Source organism: Ictidomys tridecemlineatus, chromosome 3 (genome assembly GCF_052094955.1).
Source record: "Ictidomys tridecemlineatus isolate mIctTri1 chromosome 3, mIctTri1.hap1, whole genome shotgun sequence".
NCBI lineage: Eukaryota > Metazoa > Chordata > Mammalia > Rodentia > Sciuridae > Ictidomys > Ictidomys tridecemlineatus.
Window position 1 is genome coordinate 5,774,153 of NC_135479.1, and position 14,627 is coordinate 5,788,779.

At 50.8% G+C, this 14,627-nt stretch overlaps 2 protein-coding genes across 12 annotated transcripts in view; both read right to left on the minus strand.

Moving 5' to 3' along the window:
• Llgl2 (LLGL scribble cell polarity complex component 2) overlaps window positions 1-5,016 on the minus strand; it is a 39,378-nt gene extending 34,362 nt beyond the window's left edge. For 2 of the 7 annotated variants that reach the window (XM_078041685.1, XM_078041686.1), the window contains exon 1: window positions 3,927-4,153. The gene's annotated coding sequence lies outside the window, so the exon portion shown is untranslated. Of the gene's footprint in view, window positions 1-3,926; window positions 4,168-4,884 lie in introns of those variants that run through there. The other 5 variants (XM_078041684.1, XM_078041683.1, XM_078041687.1 and 2 more) reach the window with 5 other exon arrangements.
• Window positions 5,017-5,026: 10 nt separating this feature from the next.
• Tsen54 (tRNA splicing endonuclease subunit 54) lies at window positions 5,027-14,581 on the minus strand. 5 transcript variants are annotated; one of them, XM_005332563.5, is made up of 11 exons: window positions 13,624-13,747; window positions 13,348-13,512; window positions 13,183-13,246; window positions 11,976-12,059; window positions 11,567-11,665; window positions 10,011-10,063; window positions 8,384-8,482; window positions 7,573-8,195; window positions 6,615-6,675; window positions 6,029-6,145; window positions 5,027-5,551 (listed from the first exon to the last, which is right to left on the minus strand). In XM_005332563.5, the coding sequence occupies exons 1-11, from the start codon at window positions 13,677-13,679 to the stop codon at window positions 5,401-5,403; spliced, it is 1,572 nt and encodes a 523-aa protein (XP_005332620.2). In that variant the 5' UTR covers window positions 13,680-13,747; the 3' UTR covers window positions 5,027-5,400. The 5 variants fall into 5 exon arrangements, with proteins under 5 accessions (XP_005332620.2, XP_040124396.2, XP_040124398.2 ...); XM_040268462.2 differs by having other exon boundaries at window positions 13,597-13,731; XM_040268464.2 differs by lacking the exons at window positions 13,183-13,246; window positions 13,624-13,747 and adding an exon at window positions 13,848-14,581.
• Between the last annotated feature and the right edge of the window lie 46 nt (window positions 14,582-14,627).

Here is a 14,627-nt window from a genome sequence, read left to right on the forward strand (position 1 = left end):
GAGTTCTCCCACTGGGCCCAGGTTCCTCCTGAAGACTTTCCTCCATTATCCCTCCTGGGCCCATGAGTGGGGCAGGAGGTGGGAATGCACACATTCCCATGTGGCAGCTTCAGCCCCCTCTGTCATCCTACACCAGACTATAGGCCAGTTAGATGTGGCCAAATGCTAGAAGAAGCAAAACCATCGGAGAAGCAGACAACTTGCTGGGGGTTGGGGTGGGTGGACTGTCAGCCCATACAGTCCAGCCCCATCCTAGGGCCTCCTACCTGCCCTGAAACTTGGAACAGCTGTTTCAAGGAACTGCCAGGAGATGTCAGCTGCAGAACGGAGGGACTATGCCACAGTTTAATCCCCAGCGACTCATGGAAGGCATTCAAATTATTTTATTTCAAGAACTCTCTCATCTCCAAGTCTTTGCTCAAATGTCCCCTTCCTGCTGAGATTCAGCCTGACTACCTTTTAAAGCTGCAACCCACCACCATGGGGAATCCCAGCCCCTGCTCTAGCTCTTTTAACCCACAATTTATATCACCAATTATTGTGTTATTTATTATTTATCTTTATTTTCTGTTACACATGTGCCCCACTCTAGAAAGTTCCATGATGACAGAGACCTTTATTTTAAGGATTTCATCCCAGTATCTAGAACAATGTTGGGCCCTCAACAAGCACCGCTAAATACCTGTTAAATCAACGAATAAACAGCTGGACAGCACAGAATCAACCAGGTCTTCTCCAGTCATCGACTCCAAAGAACACTAAGGTGGGACCTATAGGTCCTCAGAAAACTACCCTTACCATGTACTCAAGACCTGTGTCAAGGTCAGGGCCATGTGGATGTCATCAAGGTACCCTGCCTTGGACCAATACCCCAAGACACCAAGCTCCTTTGAAAGGAGAATCCCAGATTTTTTATTATTAAATATTAGCACTATTTACCAGAGGCAAATAGATCTGTGCCTGATGTCCCTTTTGTCAAACCCTGGGAACACTGAGTCAGGTGCCTCAAGAAATGGCTCTAGTCTCTGCTGAATTCCTGAAGGGTAGAGTCAGGTACCTTGCAGGTTCCCTGTCCCCACACCCAAAGAAGCCTCTCCTACTCAAGAATTCATCATAGTTCCTGGGAAGGGGAAGGAGTGGGGTGACTCTTCAAAGGATCAGTTTCCTCTGAGGCAGGGCAAGGAGTAAAAGCCACCCCAGGAGGTGGCCACAGGGCACAGCAAGTGGGGAGCTCCCTGGGATCCAGAGCTGGGTACAGTAAGCAGGGTCCCCCCCTCCCCAGGGAACACCATCTTCTACGCTGTACCTGTTTCTCCCTGCACACTGCACCTGGGCAGAGGAAAACAAAGTTGCCAAGCCTATCTGGCATGCCTCAGCCAGGAAGAGCCCCAACAGCATTACTGCCCAAGTGAGATAAGAGGGCCTCTCAGAGCTGAGCACTGAGAATTCCCAAGTCCAGGCCACCAGTGTGCTCCAAATAGCCAGCCAGAGAAGCCACCCTGGCCTTGTGGCCTCCACTCTGGCCCCCAACTCTGGTATCTCACTGGCTGCTCCTGATTCATCTGGAAAGACCATACAGCTCAGTCTCCCATGCTGCTCCTGGAGGCTCTTGTTAGGGATATTCAGGTGTCCCAGTGGATAGCAGGAGGTCACAGGCTGATGGCAGAGGGTTCAAGCTTTCGTTTTCCATGTATCACTTTCCCTCCCAGAAGGAGAGTCCAGGAGGCCAGAAAGCCTGGCAGGAGAGGACACCTCCTCCCTAAGTGAGGTTGAAAGGGAGCACTATGGAATTTCCAATCTCCTTAAGGACCACAGAGCAGCACAGGAATGTGCTGCTCCGCCTCCCTCCACCCCCAATAGGATATAGAGAGTGCACAGCGGGAGCCCTCCAGGCCTGCGGTAGCAAAACAGATTAGACTTTGCACTCAGGAAAGACCCTCCATCAACCCTCACTCCTGGCTCACCTAAGGAGCAAGGGAAATAAGAGGAGCAATGGGAACAGAATGTCAGGTGAGGAGAGGCCCCTTCCCAATTCCTGAAAAGTATCTCAGAGGAACAGTTCTGACCTCCAGAGACTTTTTAAAAGACCACAAAATCATGGTCCCTCGGCTGATTTCTGGACAGAGAAACAAATTCCCTCAATCCATTAGGTATTTCCAAGAGGTCCAGGTGTCTACTCAAAGGCCTGTGAGTGACTGACACTTTTTATACTTCCTGGGGAAGCAATGAGGTCCTAGTCCTTGGGTGCCTACTATGCAGCAGGCCACACATGCTCATATATTCACCTTGTAAGCAATATCTGCAAAAACAAGGCTTGACATGGTTAAGTGACTGAGCTAAGGTCACACAACAAGAACTTGACAAAGCATGATTCAAAACCACTTGTGTTTGACACTAAAAATCTTAATGAACTGCCAAAGACCATCAGGAAAGAAGAATCTTTTTCTGTATTACTTTACCCTTTCTAAATTCTTTCATTTGTTTCACTGTGAGCCCTGATTCCCTTTTCTGTTTTTAAATGAACAGAGGTTATCCAAGACTATCAACCCTTTCTTCTTTTAATATTGTGGTCTATTAAAAACTCACTGTTACTTTAATATAATTAAAATTACACTAATCTGCCACCCAAGGAGAAATTCAGTTCCCTTTCAGATGCAGAATAACCCCAGATCCTAGAAACACTGTTCAAGGGCCCTCAAAGGGACTGTTCCAGGCTAACTTCAGAGAAGAGAACCCAGATCTGGTCAAAACCAGAAGCTGGGCTTGAGTCCTGACTGCCTCCAGCAAGCTCTGTGATGACTTAGGAAACTACAGTCAGATTCAAGGTCCATAAAATAAAAAAGCTTTTCATGTCTGCCTTCTCAGGCCTCCTGAAATCCCAGCTTACAGACCCAATCTTCCTCAAAAGCCAGTTCTGATCTTGGCTTCTCCTGGGTGTGCCAGCACAGCACTGTTCTGCAGCAATCCTCTTCTTCTCACCTGTGTTTTTCACTCTGACACACCCATGCCCTCCCTGCTTAGAGTTTCTTCTGCAGAATCCTGAGTTACATACTCTTGCAGTGTCCACAGTGCCCAGGTGAAGGCAACAGGCCATAACATATGAACCCCAAGGGAAAGAGTACTGAGTCTAAGTCCCAGCCTCCTCCCCCAAAGTTCACCTGTCTCAGGTGAACGCCTCCAAGAGCCACACGGCGGGTGCCCTGGTTAGTCAGGTCTTCCCACAATCAAGGCCCAGTGTCTCCACCAACCGTCCAGTAGGAGCCAACCAAGACACACTTTTTTGGGGGCAAGAATTTTCCACTCTTCATCAAGTCTAACAGCGCAACTCCCCCACCCCTCAGACTGAGTTTCAACACCGTTGTCTAAAGGTGTCCAAAGCCGCCTAGGGTAGAAAAAGGGCCGGAGATCGAAGTCCCTCCCGCGGGCTTCCTGCGTCCGGGGATTAGGAGGCACAAAGGGCCGACAAGGAGAGAGCCCAGATGGCAGGGTAGGGGCTAAGCCGCAAGGTAACGCGCTCCAGCCCCAGCTCGCGGAGACAGGGTCACAGGAGACCCGCGTCGCGGCCCTCCCCAGCCAGGCCTTGCACGTGGGGCTCGGGGACTCCGTCTCTGCCCGTGGTGTTCCCACACCCAGTCCGGCCGGGCACCTGTTTCCACGCTCCCGAAAGCCAACACTATTGTGCAAACCCAAATACCAAGTTTGGTAATCGGGGGCGGGTCAGGCACAGAGTTCCCAGCGGCACTTTCTACAGGTGTCTTTCTCCCAGTGGAGCTACACCACAAGGACAAGGACGGGCAGCGGACTAGGCGCAGCCCTACCGCCCGTAAGCCCAAGAAGCCCAGGGGTCTCGGCCTTCCTCCTCCTCCCCGCCCCGAGGCGCCGCAAAGGGGCGGGGCGGGCTAGGTGGGTCCCAGCCCGCACCTCACCTGGAACCCCAGGACGGCGCCTGCCCGAGGCCTCGGCGTCCCTTGGCGCCCGCCGCCGGCTCCGCTGGATCTGCCGCGCGGGCCCACGGGCTGTTAGCTGGGCGGCCGTCTCCTTCCTGCTCACCTCCGGCGCGGAGAGCCGGGGGCGGAGCTGCCGCTATTTACATAAAGGGCGAGCCGGCAGGGCCCGCGGAACCCTGAGCGCCGGGCCCCAGCGGCCCGCCCCCGGGCCCTGCCGGCCCCGCCCCCGCTGCCCTGCGCCGACGGGGCGCGGGTGCAGCCCGGCGCCCTCGAAGGCGGGGACCACGCTCCGGCCAATCCGCAGCCCCAGTAGCGCAGGGGCGGGGTCGCAGCCTGCGTGAATATGCACGAGGCGCTGCCGGCCCGCCCCTGCTCTCACCTGCTCTCACCTGACCGAAGGACTACAGGCCGCGCCCAGTGTCCCGCCGCCTCCAAGAGGAGGAAATAGTTCCCGGAACCCCCGGGCAGTCTCCGGCCGCCTCCCAGGTTCAACTCCTGGAGGAAGCCATCCCTCCCTCTACTCGCCCGGATCTGGTCCAGGAAGGGGAACAGCCCGCCAGTCCTCCAGAGCGCTGGGCGGGGACAGTGACTGGCGAACCCAGAACTTGGTTTCTGGTCCCACGTGTAGGGTTGTAAAGAGACGAGGGCGTGGCAGCAAGCGCCTTCTCCTGGGGCTAGCTCCCCTCTTCTATTACTGTGGAGGGACAGTCACAAAGATCAGTTTTTAGTTCAAGCAAGGGAGGGGGTTAGAATGATGGGGGGCGGGTATGGAAGGGGACTGGGGCCTGGGGCGCTAACCACGCACAGCTGCTTGTGGTCACTGAGTGACCCGGATTCAGGGCACCTGGACATGGCGCCTCCTGGCCACCTTTATACACCCGACTGGGCTATGCTAAGGGAAGAAACAATAGAGCGCTAGCCTCCCTTCTTGGAGTACCTTACAGGAGACCTGCAATTTCCCAAGCCTTCTGTCAGTGCAAGCTCGTGGAAAGTTTTGAAGTCGCTGTCCTGCCTTCAGCGCAGGCAAGGAGGCACATCACGTAAGTGGGTAAAATAGAGGATGGAGGTGGTCCAGTATATCCAGCCACAGCAGAAAAAAGATCTATTTTTAATGGCTTTGGCTCTATGGCGGCGAAACAGGCACCCTCTTGTTAAAGGCACAGAGTCCTCTCTTCTGTCCCACCTCCTGGGCCTCTGAAATCTAGTCCTGAGTTCCAAGGGGGTCACTGAAGGCAGCACTCTCAGGCCTGAGACTTGGAAGCTGCAGAGCCCAAGCAAGGGGGTAATGATATGGGGCAGGGTTTTACTTTCCTGCAAGTATCAGACACCCAGGGCCAAGGCACACACTGGCCCCTACAGGACAGTCTTTAAGTACAGGAGGCAACTGAGATAGTCCCTGAGAGCAAACAGTTCAGGTCTCCCAGAGCAGGTTCCAACACCTTCAGAGCTGTAGTCAGTGCTCCAGATCCCCAGGCAGTGTGAAGTCCCTGAAGCTGTAGAAGGAGATGTCACCATGATCCACCAGGGCAAAGATTAGTGGGACATCCCCACTCTGGTAGGACAATTGCTTGAGGCTGCAGAGGTCTGGGACAGGCTCATCAAATCTGTAGGTATAAGGGTTAGACTGAGACTAGGCCTTACCCCACCACTAAGCCCCAAATACCAGCTCCTCTGAGGCTCTCAGGGAAGACAGTTGGGAACCCTTGAGCTCTCCTGTCTCCAAATGAAATGGCTCTGATAAGTTCTCCAAGAGACACCCAGTACTCTAGTAGGGTAAGGGAGTTAGGAAGGGCCAGGTTCTCACCACTCAGCCCAATCCACATCCCTTCTGCTGGGTGAGCTCATGACTAAAGTGGCATAAGAGAGACTACCCAAGAATGCTAACAATGAGGAACCAAGGGTTGAGAAGCTTGAGCTCCTATGGCACTAACTGGCTGTGTTGCCTCATACATATCGCTTAACTTCGCTGGACCCCAGGTTCTTCTCAGGGATTGGCCCAGGAGAGAATAGGGGAGAGAAAGTCCATATGGTTCTCAGGACAACTGGCAGTAGCCCAGGGGTGGTGCTTGCTCATATCATACCCACTAATGCACATCCGGACATAGGGTTTGCCAGGGTTATTCTTTCGGAATGAGGCCACAGCGTCAGCCTGGTAAACATCAAAACTGATCTCCAAGCCTCCGGACTTCTTCAGCAGCCTGGAGAATAGAGTGAGAAACCTTAGGACAAAGACTCTTTTTCCCACATTTCCTTTCCACCACACCCTTTTCCCATCACCAATTCAGGAAGCAGCCTTGTCCAGGGGAACTGAAGCTGTAAGGTGCCACTTAAAAGAGAGGAGCTTCAGGGCTGGGGTTGGGGATATAGCTCAGTTAGTAGAGTGTTTGCCTCACATGCACAAAGCCCTGGGTTTAATCCTCAGCACCACCCCCCCCCCAAAAAAAAGGGAGGTGGGGGCTTCAAACCTTTGAGATAAACCCCACCTGTCATTCTTCCCACTCCCCTTGACACAAATGAACATTAGCTGTTGTTAGGAGCTAAAGCATGTGGGAAAGGGTCCCAAAAGGCATCCTCTAGCTCACAACCAACCCTAGGAGCCAAATCCCAGCTGTCACTTCACCTAGCAGCTGATATAATTACGAAGACAGGCACCACTTGGAAACTTACCCGGCACCTCCATCAGCTAGGTGTGTTGTCTGCAGCACGGAGATATGCTGAAGGACCAGGGCTACAGAGCAGTGAAAACAAGGTGTTGGAGAGATGGGAGGGGAGTCAACTTTATATCCACTCTCTTCACATTGCTGAATCTGCTATCTAGTTTAGGGTTGCCAGATTTACCAAAATTTCTTTAGTATGTCCTGTGTAATATTTGCAACATACTGAAAAATTACATTTGTTTTTGTTTTTGCTATACTGGGGTTTGAACCTAGGGGCACTCTGCCACTGAGCTACACCCCCGGCCCTTTTTATTTTGAAACACAATCTTGCTAAGTTGCGCAGGCTGAGTTGGAACTTGCAATTCTCATGCCTCAGCCTGAGTAGCTATAATTAATAGTGTAAATGCCAGGCCCAGTGGCAAAAATTAGTTATTGTTACTTGAAATTCAATTCTAACTGATTTGGTGACCCGAATCGAGTCACCTACGACCTACCATGTCCCTATGATGATTTTTAGTAGTTCTGAATTTGTTACATTTAGCTTGAGCAATTTTTACCCTGCTAGTTCCCTATGCTTAAAAACAAGGACAGCAGTTATCCTTTAATTTAGCCAAGATAACACTTCCATGTTCAACTTAACAGGTTTGGAGGGGAAGAGACCACAGCTAGTAAGTGTCAAAGTCACTGATATTATCTTGTTTATAGTTTTAAGGATGCACGTGCAGTTTCACACCTCTCACCTCCTGGACTGACTCACAATGGCTAAACCTTCCCCTGTGGGCACTGCTATTCAAGTCTACAGAACTGACTGTCCTCATAGGTTCCGTCCTCACAGGTTCCATTATACCCAACAGCTGTCTCCTCTCACATATTAAGCTTCATCCAGCACTGGTCAATCCATGACCCTTTCAAAGTCATGATTTTCAGCTACCAGTGGCCTGCAGAGATATGGCAGGATGAAGAGGTACCTGGGGAGTCCACCTGTCCTGGACTCAGCAAGGGGGTGATGGGCTGACTCCACAGGTGTCGGGGGTAGCTCTGACTCTTCTGCATGTCTCGCCTCTGCAGCAGCTCCTTGTATTCCCGCCAGCTGGAGCAAGATTGCACCTCAGGGTCTATGTTTATGTCCTGGAACTGCCGGGCCTCTGCTTTTTCCTGGTCCCATTGGGAAAGCTTCTCCTTCCGCTGGTTCAGCTTCTGACACCAGGATTCAGCATCTATCTCCCGCCCAATGACGTTGGCTGGAAGCAACTCTGGGGCTGGGGCAGATAGGAAGGTGTAGCGACCATCCAAAGCCATGTTGGGGAAGGAGATCTGCTCAAAGTTCCAGCGAGGCTTACGAGCTCCCTTGATTCCATTCTCTACCTTGCCACTTTCTCGGTCATACCCCACACTCTGTCTGGTCAGACTAGGGCTGGGCTCCAAGGAACCCAGAAATGGAAAGGTGATCCCTGGGCCTTTTGCAGGGCTTGGCTCCTGGGGTTTCTCAACTGGGCATTGGCTATTTTGGTTGCAGTCAGGTGGGCTGGAGGCTGCCAGGCTCGTGGATGGCAGGGAAGTCTTCAGGGCCGTGACTTTTTTATTAACACACCTGAAGGACATGGGAGAAAAAGCAACACATTAGCTCCTGACTGCCAAGGTGCATACACCCATGTGAGCTGAGGAAGACAGGTCTTCTGCTGTCTCCCTGGGTCTATGTGAGAACTGCCCAAGCCCATGCATTCTTCAAAGTCCCAGCCACCAACACTCCCAGCTTGTGGCCACAGTGGGGGGCATTACTCAGAGCTGGTATTCCTCTTCCTCTTGCCAGTCCCGTCCTCCAGGCGCTGGGCACAGCCATCCAAGTTTAGCTGCCTCTCATAAGGGGACAGGACGGAGCTATGGAGTAAGAATGAACAGCAGGTAGGCAATAGATCCACTTCCCTACACTGGTGCTCCTGGTGGAGTTCATGAGGAACTGGCCAAGAGGACAAGTCAGAGCTAAGGTCAGAGCCATACCTAAGAGTAAGGCTCTGAGCAGACTTGCATGAAAGATACGTGGGGACAGCCACAGGGGCCATTATGTGCCTTTGCCTAGGCTCTGGATATCACCAATGACACATCTAGGCAGAGACTCACTGAAGAGCCAGCAATAATGTGATTAATCAGAATGGGACACAGCTCAGTTGTAGAATGTGCCTGGTGTGAATAAAACCCAGGGTATGATAAATTTAAACAAATGATTAATCACTGATGAGGAAAACCAAGAGGAACTAGAAAACTTGAAAAATCAGAAAAACAAAGATAAAATTAAAACATTTTTTCTTATGTATATATGTACACACATTTGAATACTGACTAGTCCCTCTATGTCTTTTTCTCACAAAAAATGGCATTGTACTAACACACTACTTTGTAATCCCCTTATTTCTCCCCACTCAATCATATATTATGGACTCAGTCCCTTATCACTATATTATAGTATTCTTCCCTGACGTGTTTCCCCCCTCCCCCCCACTGGGGATTGAACCCAGGGCATTCTGAGCTACTGAGCTACTTCCCCGGCCATTTTTATTTTTTGAGACAGGGTCTTCCTAAGTTGTTTAGGGCTTTGCTAAATTGCTGAGGCTGGCCTTGAACTTGTAATCCTCCTGCCTCAGGGTCTAGAGTTGGTGGGATTACAGATGTGCACCATAGTGCCTGGCCCTGCCATGAATGTTTTTACTTCTCCCGATGTTTGATACAGCAGCCACTATTTCAAGTGTCTGTTAAACTTCAATCAATTAAAATGAAATGAAATTAAAATTTCAGTCCCAGAATTGCACAAGCCACATAAAATTAGACAACACAGATGTGGAAGTTTTCATCACCACAGAAAGTTCTATGAGAACAACACTGCTTAAATAGATAAGCAGCTCTTAGGCTGTTTCTGATTTTGTAAAGTGATGGTGTTTTGTGTACACTCCACACTAAATACAAGTTGTGTGGGGCAGCATTTGGATCTGTTGTTCCTCAGCAACAAGTGCAGGGCCTGACACCAGTTAAGTGGTCAATAATATTGCTGAATGAATGAATGAATGTTCTCACAAGGGAACTTCTATGCACAGCCATGACTATTTCTCTAATATAGATCCCACTTTTAGAAAATAAAGGCTGTGCCTGTTTGTATCTCAATGTTCACAATGAGCTGCAAGTATTTAGTCTTCATCTGCAGCTGGGTCTTGATTTGATAACCTACTAGAAAATGCAATGATGGGATCTGTCCCCATATGCCTCCCTACAAAGTACTTCAAGCCCAGATCCATGGTCTATGTCCAGAGAGCTGCATTCCAGCCAAAGGTTCCAGGTAAGAAAAGGCCACTTTCTACCTAGGGTTAAGCATCCAGGTCTCAAGATGAGAATGAATAAGAAAGGGATAGGGACTTACTTTGGTTGGAATCGTCGAACCACATAGCCCAGTCTCTTCAGGTGGCTGAAGACCTCAACAGAAAAAAAAAAAAAAGTTCAGATTTTCATTCTTAAAAACACTAATAGTTCCCCAGACACAAGCTGTTCCCCATTTGCTCCTCCTGCACACCCCACAAGATGTTCCCCCCTTGCTTCTCCTGTACATTCCCAAACCCTAGGACTACTGGGACCACATGCATTATAAATGCCATCCCCAAAATATGATCTGTTTCTGAATTTCTGTTCTCTTATTCTGGACACAAATTACATTTAGCAATTTTATTTTTATTTTTTGTGGTGCTAAGGATTAAACCCAGGGGCACTTTACAACTGAGCTACATCCCCAGTTCTTTATTTTTAATACAGGGTCTCACTAAGTTGCTGAGGCTAGCCTCGAACTTGTAATCCATCTCAGCCTCCTGAATCACCGAGATTACAGAAGTGTGCCACCACTCATGGCAGCATAAACACATCCCAAAAAGCCAACAGTGATGGTCCAGAAGAACTATGCCCTAGAATGTTTTGATACTAAGTTTGGACAAAAAGTTGGGAGAAGGTGGTAGTTATCTCCTCAATCCCCACCTCTCCATAGTCCTGAGTAGAAATAGTCCCTAGTAAAAAGCCACATGTTCATCCCTGTGTCCCTCATCCATATCAGAGGGATATATCAGGAAATGTCTCCTATCACTTGATCTGACCATTTCCTCCTTTAAGGACCTTCTCTTGGCTTCAGTGATCCCACTTGTTTTTCTCCTTTGTCACCAGACACTCCTTAACTTCTGGTCCTATATTCCCCCTAACCTCCCCAATATGGTAAGTCCCAAGTCTCAGACCCAGCCCTCTGGATGCACTCCCATATAGACCCATGGCTTACATACCACCCATGTGCTTATGATATCCACATTTATGTCTCGCCTTGACTTCTACCAAGACTCCAAGCTTATGTGTCCAATTGTTTGTTTGATATCCTCACTTGGATGTCCAAGAAGCACCTTAAAATTAACTTTTCTGAAACAAGCTCTTTGTGGTCTCATCTTCTGGAATCTGTTCCTTCCTGGGTCTTCCCAGCCAGCAAATGATATTACCACTCAACCACTAGTTCATGACCAATGAATAATCCTTGATTCTCCTCTATCCTCAAATCAAAAATCCAATGCATTGGCAAAGTCCTATCCATTCTTTCTCCACAATTTCTGAGATTCATCTATTTCTTTCCATTTACTGATATCCCACCTCATCCACAACCTACCTTCTCTTACCTAAACAAATATCCCAGACTCTACCACTTCTCCTCTACTTCATCTTCTATCTAGCATCTTGTTCTCTGTAAAGATAATATTCATTTGCTTATTTTATTATCTGATTGCCACCATTAAAATGTGAGCCCTGTGACAACGCAGTCCTTGTCTGTCTTGTAGCCACCCCAGCATGTGACACTAACTATTCCTGACACTTTAATGGTACTTGTCATAACTCACTGACTTAATGAATGGAGGCTCCTGGTAGTGGAGGTGGGAGGGGGGATATGACAATTACCTGGTACTGCAGGAAATTCACAGTATCCCCAGACAGCAACAGCTGGTAGGCCTCCTGGATAGATAGTGGCAGGTCTTGGTGGAAGAGCTGAATAGAGCCCTGGAAATGGGGACCACAGTTCAGCTGTGCACCCTTCCTGCAGTGCCACAGCCATGGGCAGCTCCTGGTGCTATATTCCCACCACCACCTCCCAGCATCTCAGCAAGAATATGAACAACCAGCAAAGTGAGAAGGCACCCCAATTTGAACAGGAATCCCTGCTCCCTGCACAGAATTCCTGCCTCCCTGTCTAACAAGCCCAATTACAAGTTCACTGGAAATGTTGTGTATGCTTTCACTCCAATAAAAATAAGTCCTTCCCATTCCTTGGTCCTATTTCCTCTGGGGACTCTCCTGGGACTGCACTCACACACTCCAGCAGATACAAAGCCTCTTCGGGGTGAAGCCGCTGCTGGCCCTGTTCTGAGAAGCCCATGGTCTGCCAGAATTTACCCTGTAAGGGACCCAGAGCAAGAGTCACAAATGAACTAGTATAGTGACACCCCTGCCTCCACCAAGAATTTTAATTAAGCTTCTCCAGAGACCCTCATCGTAACTGTTCTTATAAACAGAATATCAGCAAAAATTTCTTTTTTTTTTTTTAATATTTATTTTTTAGTTCTCGGTGGACACAACATCTTTGTTGGTATGTGGTGCAGAGGATCGAACCCAGGCCGCACGCATGCCAGGCGAGCGCGCTACCGCTTGAGCCACATCCCCAGCCCCAGCAAAAATTTCTTAAAAAAAAAAAAAAAAAAAAAAAAACTCAATGTGAGTTTTTTGTGAGGACTAAATTGCTGTCTTTCAAAAAGCTAAGTTTGGTCACAGGCTTGATGATGTTACTTCTGCTTTTGTAGTAAAACTTGCAAAACTCTTGAAATTAAAAGAACCAAGGTAACACCATTTTATTCTGGCCTGAATCCATTTTATGCTTGCTTAAAATGTTTTCTTTACAGCCTCCTGACAGCTGTATCTATGTCGACTACAGTACATTAGGACCTTTCCACAGCCCTGACTATGGCCCTGATGTATAACAAAAATAACGCTGAAATGTATACTCAAAACAATTCTCTCATGTAATCAAAATACCTGTCTTTCCGAACTACATCTGTCTCAACTGTCTTTGTTGTTTTGTGGGTTTTGCCTTTATAAACTTTGTGCTTCCAAAATCTAAGTGCTGGAAGTTCTTTGAGGCGTTAGCCTGCTCCCAGTCGCTTGTCTGGCTTGTTCACTAAAGGACATTTTTTCCCTTTTCAGTTTGGCTCAATAAGCATGGTGGTCTATAATTCTTGCACACACCGTAACACTGAGACTAATCTAAAAAAATCGGGCAAAAGCACTTTTTTGTGAACTAAAAAAATAATAATAATACTTTTAGACTCCTACAAAAATATAATCCTTCAAGTCCCTCCCCCACCGTGGGTATAAAGTTCCAAGAATTTCTAGGGGCAATAGCCCCTCTAGACCCTGCAGCCAATAAATCTGCTTCCTGAAAATTCCTTGGGTGTCCAGCCTCTTCCGTCCTACATCACTAGGAGGGCAGCGACGGGTGACCGTCACGGAGCCCGGCCGCTCACCGCAGGGGACTTCAACTCCACGAAACCCTCTTCCGGCCTCCACTCAGCTGCCACCAAGCTGCCCCTGGCGAGGAGTAGGGAGGGGTCCGTCTCAGTCCCCCAGACACCCCGGCGGGGTCTGGCCGCGCCGCCCAGCCGCCCCCCACCCCGGCCCAGCCCCCTCACAGGCGCTCCACGCGCTCCTCGGCCAGCAGCTGCCACAGCTCTTCGCGACATAGGCGCAGCCGCTCCGCCTGAGTCGCCGAGCGGTCGGGAAGGAAGTCCTTGGGGCCATGCGACCGCTGGGGCAGCTTCTGGGACCGCGAGCGGGCAGCCAGGAGCTCCGCGGCACTGGGGGACAAAGAGACAGGGGGTCGGCGCCGAGCTCGAGGCCACCCTGCCGGGCCCGGCCCCCTCTCCCCACCGGCCGCTCACCCGCGCCCCCGGACCCTCGTGCGGCACCTGAGCACGCGCCCCGCGGGAACCTCCACGCCCCCGAGCTCGGGTTCGGGCTCCATCAGGCCCCTTCTGCGGAAGCGCGCGCCGCCCAAGCCCCGCCCACCGCCGGAACTCCGCGCCGCCCTAGCGCCGGCGGCTCCGAGCCGGGCTCCTCCCGTACCCGGCCGACACGCCGGCTTTCCCCCTTCCAGGTGTCCTGGGTCCTAGCGCCGACCACACACGTGTACCTCTATTCCGGCGACTGTTTAACTTGCAAGTGGATGCGCAGCTTTTCAGTCCTGTCCCAAGTCCTCTTCGGGGCCCCTCTCTAGTAAAACTTGAACTGGCGTCAGGGACTGTAGTATGAACAGATGTGGGACCCTCCTCTCCCTCCCCGGGCTGGGCAAGGAGGGAAAAGGATTTTAGAGAGGGGATAACAGTGGGTTCCCGGATTGCAGCTTTGCTAACTGGAGGCCACCTGGGTCTGTCGGGAGCGGTCCGGAGAAGTTCGAGATCCCTTCAGGGTCTGCCATTGGATCCCTTCCGAGGAGCTCCAAAACTGAGTTTCGAGGGCCTCAGGGTGGGAGGCGCTGTCCGGCCCATGCTGGTGCTGAAGCGCCACCCCAGCCCTCCAATAGCACCTCCTCGAGGCTGGGGTCCCCATCGCCGCCACCGGGGCCGCCCAGTCACTGTCCGCTAGGTGTCATCATTGCTCCAGCCAGCAGAGTCAGGCGGCTCGCTGACTCCGGTCGCGGGCGGAGGTGGCAGAGGGAGTCCCGGGAGGGGTGGGACATAGAGGAGGGGGGCTCTCCAAGTAGGGTCTCGGGTCTTGCCAAACCCCTTCACGTCACGTCTCTCACAGAGTCATATCCAGGGTATCTCATCCTTCGATCCAGACTCTAGATCCGAGATCGTTCGGAGTCCACAACCCGGACTTAGCAGCGTTAGCTATCGCCCGCGACCCCCAGCCTTCTCCACCCCACCCCGACTTCGTTTCACCTGCGCGCATGCGCTGATCCGGCCAGTGC

Excerpts from the sequence above, each read along its gene's own strand:
- Tsen54 (XM_040268462.2), bottom strand. The coding sequence starts at position 13,679 with ATGGAGCCCGAACCCGAGCTCGGGGGCGTGGAGGTTCCCGCGGGGCGC. Across the intron at positions 13,247-13,347 it reads GAGGAGCGCGTGGAGCGCCT|GGGCAGCTTGGTGGCAGCTG; the intron begins GTGAGGGGGCTG and ends ACTCCTCGCCAG. Across the intron at positions 12,060-13,182 it reads TGGAGTTGAAGTCCCCTGCG|GGTAAATTCTGGCAGACCAT; the intron begins GTGAGCGGCCGG and ends GGTCCCTTACAG.